Consider the following 10479-nt stretch of genomic DNA (forward strand, 5'->3'; position numbering starts at 1 on the left):
ACATGTTACTTTGCAACCATTCTTGGACCTGTCTGTGAAAATGGATCTATGAGAAATATATTTTGTTCGTAATTGGTTATATTCTTGGTAGGGGTGGTCGGGTAGCCTAGTGGTTTAAGCGTCCGCTCGTCACGCCGAAGACCCGGGTTCGATTCCTGACATGGGTACAATGTGTGAAGCCAATATCTGATGTCCCCCGCCGTGATATTGCTGGAATATTGCTAAAAGCGGCGTAAAACCATACTCACTCACTCACTCACTTATATTCTTGGTGTTATACCAAAGAATTTAATCCATGCATGCTTCTTAGCTCGGTGAGAGTGAGGGCTGCCATTGGGTTTACCATCTGCCAGTGAGGAGAATGTAGACGTTGGGCAGGTTATATAATATTTAGATCTATTCTAGCTGCAGTGATGTGTGGTTTCATTTTCTAGTTTCGAGTGTATTACCGATCTGTAAATACGTACTTTCAGTACATCATGTTTGGAATAAAGACCAATTGGCCTTTGTTAAGTTTCACCTTCGACATTGTAAAGTTCGCCAGATTGATAGATTGATAGTAAGTATAGTTGGAGATTGATCACTTCCACAAACGTCATCATGGACCAACCATTTAAACTCGTTTTAAATATTTGAATCTGTCCGTGAAAGATCAAGGGCAGATAATGTGCCAGTGGCAGGATGCAGACAAGTATGAGATCCATCATTGAAGATGCATAAATCATTGTTTGAGATAAAATCGTCAAGGACATTTCCCTTATTATTTGTATTAGTACTCCCCTTAAAACCCATTGAAATGCCCATGATGATACAAGGCTTCCGGAGCAGATCATTCAAAGTGTGAAGATTCGATTGACGGATAGTTGAGGAAGGTAAAAGATACAGTGAATATAATGTAAACGCCATGTTTAAAGTAACACGGAAATCAACAGTTTCAAGAGTACTTTTATGTGGAACAGGGCTATGGATTTTGACCTGCCTCCCCAGGATAGAAGAAGCTCTAGTAGCTTTATCATAAGTAGCTGTATTTCAATAAAATTCTTGTGTAGACTTCTGCAATTCCATTTTAAAATATGTTATGGATTCATGATGGTGCTTCCATGAGATAAATATCACGTGAACGTGAGGAAGACTTTGCGGTACTCCGATTGGTGTACATGTCCATGTCCAAAGGACCAAAAGAGTTATGGACATCTATGGAGAGCTCTATAGTATAGATGGCCTTTGGTGGTGGTGTTTGCAGCTTCTCTTTTTGCTGCTTTTGTTTTGGAAGTTGAGTTCTATGAAGGTACTTTATGTACAGGGAAATTCGTTAGAAATAAGTTTAAAACTCATGTGAAGCTATAGTTTAATAAATTACGTCATACACTTCACATACTCAGTGTGTATTATCCATCAAACAGTGAACCATCTCAATATCTGAAACCCTTGCCGCCATAGCCAGGGCCGCCATAGCCAGGGCCGCCAATGCCAGGGCCGCCATTGCCATAGCCATTGCCATAGCCATAGCCGTCGCCATAGGGGAATCGTCCTCCGCGGTTCAACTGATCTTGATCAACATACTGCTTGTTGGACTGTTGTTGATTGATATTAGCCACCTGCTTTGGGTATTGGTTGTTCCAGATGTCATTTCCCCCACGGCCGTATCCTCCTCCTTGTGGATATGTGGCTGAGGCCATCGCCATCAGAACCAAACAGAGTGCAACAGCGAGGGTATTCATTGTTGATTCTGGGAAGAGAATTAAATGTTAACTGGCTGGTTAATCATTATGCAGCTTAAGATTATATTAAATAAAATTGGTGTCAAACTTTGAGTTACATTTCTTTTTGGTTGTGTAAATTGGTAATTTTGTGTCGATCATAGCAAAGTTTATGAATATGATAAGGTTTTTAATTTTCATACACCTACTCAGATATCTACTGATGGGCTTGCATATGCCCCTTTAGTAGCCGCACACCTAAAATATTTTATGGTTGATTATTAGTGCATACTTACTTAGATTACTAGTACACATATTTTCAACACAACTCTCAGGTATGATTATGAACCTGCAAACTCTATAACGTGAGCTCACAAAAGCGTGAATCGATGCTCATAATGTCAAACACTTGATTTTCTGGACTGGATTATTTACAGACCGCCGCCATATAGCTGGAATATTGCAGAGTGCGGCCTCAAACAACAAACAAACAAACACAAACATATATCCAATATCCAGTATATCAGCATCTCCAGATATAGGCAAATTTCAAAAGAAGACATTTCGGGTGCTCAGAAAATAGAATGGTGCGTCACTATCACGCATGTTAATGTTGCTTTTGATCTTGTATTGCTGCATTTGATTCTGTCCTTTGCTTCACATTTGTTTTAATTTGTGTAAATTTGTTTAAGATTGACTGGCAAAGGCCCATGATGAGGCACCATGGTTCCCTGGGTATGCTGCGCTGGGGCTACAATGACCCAGGCAACGACTGCACAATGGCCGCCTCCACCAGACGAACAAACATGGCGGATACGCCATGTATTTACTATAGAAAAACGCTAGAACGGGTGGTTAATTTCTTTTCTCCTCAAGTTCATGAATGCTGTTGCAATGGATATGTCACGAGAATAACCTCCATTATTACTTTTAGTGAAGGAAAACATTATTTAAGCTGTTTCGAGACACGAAAGTGGTCGTCACATCGGTGAAATGTAAACAATGACACACACACCATTTTCAACAGTGATATGTGCTTTAATATTTCGTGTCAGCTCACTGTTGTCACGAAATCGTATACACAATACATGGAATTAAACGATCACGTCAATGAAATACCGTTAACATCTTTATTTTAGCAAATTTGATTAAGCAAATGTCGCCGATTACGCCCCGTTTTCTTCCATTGTGAAATGGTGGTTTAGCGGAATTATTGAACGCCCAGTATCCGTAATAATGGTGTTTAATGATAATGCATTCTAAGGAACACACATGCAGGTTACAAATAACCATAACTTTCAAGCAAATTAAAAATAATTGTAGTTTAAGATGTACCAATCTACATTAACTCCCAAGGGTTTTCAACAATCAGACATCTGAGATTGTTTTTTTTACTAGAAATTGAAGAATCTAAAAACACGCAAAGCTGAAGAACATGATGACCTGAATTAACAACAGAAATTAAGGTAATCAGTTTTGGAACTTGTTAGTATGTAAATTACAATGCAAAATGGGTCAAGACGAAGTTCAGTATAAATTCACTTGAATTCAAAGCTAAATGACTGATTGTGTGTTGATCCAGGTATGGAAGCAGTACTGTTAAAGCATTCAAATGCATCATTTTATCCACTGGCTGAATAAATGATGATATCTTATTACATGTATGTGATTTATTACTTCTGTCAGACCTACATGTATTTTATGCTCTGAATGATGTCAGTATATGCTTTGATACTGGTTTTAAGCTGAAGAAACTATGGTACTCTTAGTCAAGACAGGTTTCATTTGTAGCGGTTAATCATCATCCCCAGTTAAACAGTTCACAAATAAATAGCGGAAAGAATACATGTGTCTCCAGCTTTCATCCTCAAATATTACAATTTCTGTGCACTTTTAATGTTATGTATTACCATCATGATCATACTGGGTTTTTTCCTATGCTTGAACAAAAATGTAACTTAACTTCTGTTATTGAGTAGTTTATTTGTAGATAATTTCGTACACATATATTTCATCTAACATGATGATTATAATCATAACTATTTTTCAAAAATAATGGTATGCATACTTCTTTATGTTGTTCTGTACACGGATTCCCCAGTGGCTATATTGCATCATATAGAATACTCATGGATGTGTATGCCACTGTACCAAATTAATTAAAAAATGTGAACATATACCCATTCAAACCCGACATTTTAACAAGCACACACATAGTTCAGAAACACTAGATCGAAATTAATTTGTATATTAATATGTATCCAAAATTATTAGATCTATTTATGATTAATTTCATTTTGTAATAAGAAAACAAATGCCAAATAAATGGCATTACTTTCTTCCTATATCATGATATGACCGAGAAATCATTTGAGGCAGCGTTGAACAAAACTCATTCTCTCTCACTTGAAACAAGGTATACTCACCAAGCTGCGACGATGTACAGAGTAACGTTTCCTCCAGTATCTAAGCCTTATATACAGATCACATTAGCTGTTTGGTCCTATTTCTTTTTCGGTACTTGATCATTGTGTGTGACATTCGTCAAGATGTGTTGCAAGTCTGTTCTTTGAAGAGTTGTTTTGCATAATTATACACGAAAGATCGATGCATTATTATCCACAGCGCCCGGATCACACATCAGGCTAATGTTATGTAATTTTAATGTTATGTAATGCGACCAAAGTCGGGTGACCTCGTTTGGCAGTTAGACTGCTGATGGTGCCCCACACTGAATCCCATGTAGGTAGGTAGGTTTGTTGTTTAACGCCGCACTCAGCAATATTCAAGCTATATGACGGCAATCTGTTAATAATCGAGTCTGGACCAGACAATCCAGTGATTAATATCATGAACATCGATCCTCGCAATTGGGATCGATGACATGCATCAACCAAGTCAGCGAGCCTGACCACCCGATCCCATTAGTCGCCTTTTACGACAAGCATAGTCGCCTTTTACGGCAAGTATGGGTTGCTGAAGACCTATTCCACCCCGGAATCTTCACGGGTCGAATCCCATGTAGCGTCTTCTTAGGCAAGTGACTTTGTTTGAAATCTACCTCCGTCACCCAGCATTAAATGCTGAGAGCTGAGAATTTTAATCGAATGTCCACTGATCCATTGATCGAGGTAACGATATTACTGCTTTTTACATGCTCCTTGTGTATAGAGGCTATCGCAATATAAGTACACACATCCGTTGTTATTTTTAAGTAAGCCTCGTTTAATTTATTAATTCTACCAACCAACCAGTCACGTCCCGTGTCAAATTTTAATTTGCCCATTTATGTCACACCATTGGCAGTGTCTTTTTCTTGGTCCGAGGTGCCGTGCAAAGCAGTGTGGACGATAATGTGCGATAATGAGAAACCCCAAACCAGGAGATGTAATAAATCACGTGAGCACCTTGATTAAAAACATGAAAAGATTTAGAAAATATCTGTTGACAACGAGTTGTCGGTGCACATACTTTGCAAACCCTGCAATTGACCGAAATCTGCAAGACAGTTTACGAACCGGATTTCGATTTCGTTTCATTTTGATTGGACTATGACTCGTTAGTACAGCCAAAATATAACTCAATAATTGACGCCTAGTTCGGCAAGGGTGGAAACTGGATTTTTATAGTCAGTTAACTCACTTGCTTCGGGAAGATGAGCTCACTCAAACTATGAAAGACAATTTTTATGGTATTCACGAAGCGATGATCGTACGGAATCAGTTTTACGAGTGTGATATGGACTGTCAGAAGTTTAATGACGATGATCAAATAAAATGTACACTGTACGAAAATAACCTAGATAACTCTACTTCAAAATCTTGTGAAGTCTCGCTTGATCCTGTAATCACTGATGATGATGGAAAACTGAAACAAGCGCACAGCAAAACAGATTCGGAGCAGATAAAAATAATTTTGCACCCGTCTTGGACTAGATGAGGATAAATGGGATCTTTTTGACCAAGCGCCACTACACGCGTCCGCGTTCGCTTTTCTGTATTCCAACTATTGGTTGAACCGCCACTTCCGGTTTGTCTGTCGATGTTATGGGTGCAGAATAAACTGCATTGAGTTGAGACTACGGTGTTGACTAATCCTTGGTGTGGTGGCAGCGGTTTTGAATCCACGTCGCAATATCATTCCAACACACAGGATTGACTTTTCAACCGTACACCCTCAAATTATTTCAATCAGTGAACAATTCATACATCACACGAACTGTCAGTCGGCCGTTGTATCGTAGTGCATGTAAGTTGGTTAAGTACATGCGAGTGAAGGAACTCGCATTGTGTTAGCATTATGGCCCAGCAATGTGCACAAAAGCAGTGGCAGTTAACGGAACGAGAGACTATCAATTCGTTTGAGAATTGGCGCCAGAATTTGACATACATTTTATCACTTGATGAATACTTTGCCCCATTTCTCAGTAACGAATTTACTTGGGAGAAAAAGACAGCTACCAATCCAAACAGAGATTATACGAACGACGGTGAAAATGTCCATGCTGCTGGTAGAAAAACAGCGATTCAGAAAAATGCTCAACTAGACTTGATGCTGGGTAAGATTGCTAATTTCTGTCCTGTCATTTCAAGAAATCCTATCATCAAAAAGTCAAGATCCGTTCAGGATATTTGGCAGGAAATAAGGCAACATTATGGTTTCCAGTCTACTGGTTCCCATTTCTTGGACATTGCTGATATTAAGCTACAGACGGATGAACGTCCTGAGGTCCTGTATCAGAGGATCATGTCATTTTTCGAGGATAACCTCCGGACACCGTGGTCTCACGAAAGCCTCATCCAGACAAGACAATCATACTCCCTGGGGAGTATATTGATGTGAATATTCCACACGATACTCCATCTGACTTAGCAACATGGGGGTTCCCATCTCAAAACATGGCCCCTATGTCAGGATGTGATGTCTATTGGTCACGTGATTAGAATTACAAACACAACTGACAATGAAATCACACTTAAAAATCTGGAGTTCTTTTGTCAAGTGAGACCAATTACAAGTCCAACTCCCACGGGGGAGTGGTTAACATGGGACCGACTCTTCCCATCAACAGAAAGGCCGTTTACCACAGTTTGATGTACTGGAGACTCAAGGGGTATTCGCCAAACCGTGACAGGCCAACGTCACAATTGAATACCTAACCATGTCCCTTCTCCTTAAGAAACCTGGAGGCGGAAGCCGGTTGGTCACATCATTTGGAGAGGTTGGCCAATACTGTAAACCCCAACCTACGCTGATGCCACAATGCCACCAGGATCAGAGGCGTACCTGGAAGAGCTGATGAGTCGAGTTTGTGGGGATCTTTTCCAAGATGGTAGAGTGATCAAACTAACAGATGATCTGTTTTGTGGTGGTCAATCTTCGGAAGAAACCCTCTCCAATTGGGGCATGGTCTTGTCTGCCTTGAAAACACAACAACCTCCACCAGAGTGCAACCAAGACTTGTATGCCCGAAATCTACCAATGTTCTTGGATGGATTTTGTCTGATGGAATCTTAAAGGCGAGTGCTCACAAGATATCTGCCCTTGATGCTGTTCAACCACCCCCTACAGTAAGAGGGTTGCGCAGCTTCATCGGGGCGTACAAGGCCCTGAGCATGGTTCTGCCCGGATATGCATCCTTCATAAATGCCCCTTGACAATGCTGTGGCTGGTAAACAATCCTCTGACAAACTAGTGTGGACTGATGATCTCAGGATAACCTTTGAAAGTGCACAATCTGCGCTGGCCTCCTGCCAAACTATTACCATACCTTGTGCATCTAACCACCTGTGTATTGTCACTGATCCCTCTATCAAATCACAAGGAATTGCTGCAACTTTGTATGTCAGCAGCAATGGCAACACTAGAATTGCAGGCTTCTTCAGTGCGAAGTTGTAGAAACATCAGTTGCAGTGGCTACCATGCGAACTGGAGTCACTTGCAATCGCCTCCTCGGTCAGACATTTTGCACCCTTTATAACAGTCTCTAAAAAGCAAACTGAGGTTTTGACAGACAGTCGTCCCTGTGTTCAGGCGTACAAACAAACTATTGCGAAGTGCCTTCTCTACTAGTTCGAGAGTGACTATATTTCTCTCCATCCTGAGCAGACATCAGATCTCCGTGGCACATATTTCAGGTGCTGCTAGCTTACCCTCAGATTATGCAAGTAGACATCCTGTCGAGTGTACTGATCAGACCTGTTAGGTATGCAAGTTTGTCTCAGACTCTGTCTGTAGACTCTGTCATCATGTCACTCTCCGTTAAAGATGTTGTGGATGGTGGCGCCAAGATGTCTTTCACAAGTCGGGCAGCATGGCAGGCCACTCAACAAGAATGCCCAGACCTCCGCAGAAGGTGCCTCACTCTGGCAGTGTGGTTTTGATGGGACTCAACCTAAAAAAGTATGAGGATCTGTACTTTACTAAGAAAGTGTTATCCCTAATATGACATTTGTTGCATGTAGTTAGGCGGGTAATATACAAATATACATTCATCGTTTGCAATACTTTCACAAAGAAACAACATGAATACCTACTATATTGAACTTGTTTTGATGTCAATGTTATGCGCAAGTTTTGTAATATTTTTTATGGTTTCGATTGAGTTTCAGGTACCAACCTGAAACTCACCAGTGTTATATTTGATATTTGTAAGCTATGTAAAAATGAAGCATCACTAAGAACTTCCACTCGTAGAAACAAAGAATAAACATATGCTACCCAGTTTCAATTTGGTTTGCAGATATCAAGAAACCAAGTTTTGAGGTGTGTGAGGATATGCCATTGAAGTTTGTCCGGTCAGGGCGAATTATCAATATTGGCCACACAGAAGCTGTACTTTTACCTTCTGGGCATAGACTTCGATAATCTTTCTTGATAAAAGCGCCACTCCAAATGAAAGAACAAGCAAGTAGTTATTCATATGCAGAAAATGTATGATACACCCGGATCGCTTTCAAGTAGCTTAAGATAAGATGCCCGCCTACACGGGAAATGAGATCTTTCAGATTCACTGTTTGATAATATAAAATCCCTTGCAACTGCAAAGACCACACAGTAAAATAAAATATGCTTGACGATAAACATTACATCACAAGGGATACAAGTAGGATGTTTGTCTTCATCTGATTTAAGCAGATATTCGCAGGTAAACCGACTGTGGCCATTACGACATCATCATGTCTTGACTGACAGTCCAAGTAGGTGAGACCGATTGATGGTTTAAATTCATCAAGTTTAATGGTTCCTACCTGGGTGTCCCATCTCTTTTGCATGAGATCCCGAGTATAACTTTTGATGGATGGTTAAGCTGTACGGAATAAGGAGTCAAGAGCTGATTTGGCTGCAGCATCGACAGTTTTGGATCCAATGATGGTGGCACATGTAACTTTGCAACCATTCTTGGACCTGTCTGTGAAAATGGATCTATGAGAATAATATTTTGTTCGTAATTGGTTATATTCTTGGTAGGGGTGGTCGGGTAGCCTAGTGGTTTAAGCGTTCGCCCGTCACGCCGAAGACCCTGGTTCGATTCCTGACATGGGTACAATGTGTGAAGCCAATATCTGATGTCCCCTGCCGTGATATTGCTGGAATATTGCTAAAAGCGGCGTAAAACCATACTCACTCACTCACTCACTTATATTCTTGGTGTTATACCAAAGAATTTAATCCATGCATTTTAGCTCGGTGAGAGTGAGGGCTGCCATTGGGTTTACCATCTGCCAGGGAGGAGAATGTAGACGTCGGTCAGGTTATATAATATTTAGATCTATTCTAGCTGCAGTGATGTGTGGTTTCATTTTCTAGTTTCGAGTGTATTACCGATCTGAAAAAGTGAAGGAGGTTTGTCTCATCAATGGTCAATGGTACTTGATCTTGATCGAAATGATCAGACAGGGTCAGAGCCCACTCGTACATAAAATTGACTGTATGAACTGAGGTGATCTGCCCCACTATCCAAATTCATACAAATCTTTTAAAATACCATGTTTCCACGGTGTATCATATGCCTTCTGTTGATCGAAAAAAATGATACAGTGTGTTGTTTGTTGACAATGGAATTTTTAATAGTTAATGGTACTTCTGTTTTTTCGGAAACCGCATTGGATGTCAATCAGGAGGTTTTTGGTCTCCAAGTACCAGACTGATCGATTGTTGACCATGCGCTCCATTTTTTTTACAAACAGCTAGATAATGATATGGGACGGTAATTGGATGGACCGTGCTTCCCGTTCAGGCTTTGGTTTAGGAATGACAATAGCATTGTGCCAGGGAGGAGGGAACTTTCCCGTTGTTCATTTTTCATGATATATTTCCAAACATGAATAGGGCAAATGTTTCAGGTGTTTGTAATGAACCATGTCGGCTCCTGCTGCAACGTCATGAGATTTCCCAAGGGCAGTATGTTATTCATGGAGTGAGAATATTTCACTTTTGTCCTCAACACTATCAGTTAAATTTGACTTTTTTTTTAAAGTTTCACCAAACTTGTTGGCAATTTCCGATTTAGTAGTTAATCTTTGAGATGGTGAAACTCCAGATTTTGAACCTTATTCTTTTGAAACATGTTCCACGCCATGGACACGGGTGCGCGGGAATTGATATTAGATACATAGCTTCTCCATGATTGACGTTTATTTTGTTTAAAAATACGTATCGACTTGGTACTTGTGAGTTTAACATCATTCAGGTTGTCGACGGTAGGATGTCGGCGGAAATATTTCTCAGCTTTCTTCCTATTTTTTCTAGCTTGATTGCAATCATTATCGAAACATGG

At 40.2% G+C, this 10479-nt stretch overlaps 1 protein-coding gene across 1 annotated transcript; it reads right to left on the reverse strand.

The window, feature by feature from the left end:
- Positions 1 to 1412: 1412 nt before the first annotated feature.
- On the reverse strand, positions 1413 to 1721 carry LOC139458887 (sulfur globule protein CV2-like). The gene has a single exon (XM_071240323.1). It carries the CDS (start codon positions 1719 to 1721, stop codon positions 1413 to 1415), a length of 309 nt encoding a protein of 102 aa, XP_071096424.1.
- Positions 1722 to 10479: the final 8758 nt, after the last annotated feature.

The sequence above is a fragment of the Haliotis cracherodii genome, unplaced genomic scaffold (genome assembly GCF_022045235.1).
Source record: "Haliotis cracherodii isolate W230 unplaced genomic scaffold, xgHalCrac1.p SCAF_13, whole genome shotgun sequence".
Classification (NCBI taxonomy): domain Eukaryota; kingdom Metazoa; phylum Mollusca; class Gastropoda; order Lepetellida; family Haliotidae; genus Haliotis; species Haliotis cracherodii.

Excerpts from the sequence above, each read along its gene's own strand:
- LOC139458887 (XM_071240323.1), bottom strand. The coding sequence starts at position 1,721 with ATGAATACCCTCGCTGTTGCACTCTGTTTGGTTCTGATGGCGATGGCC.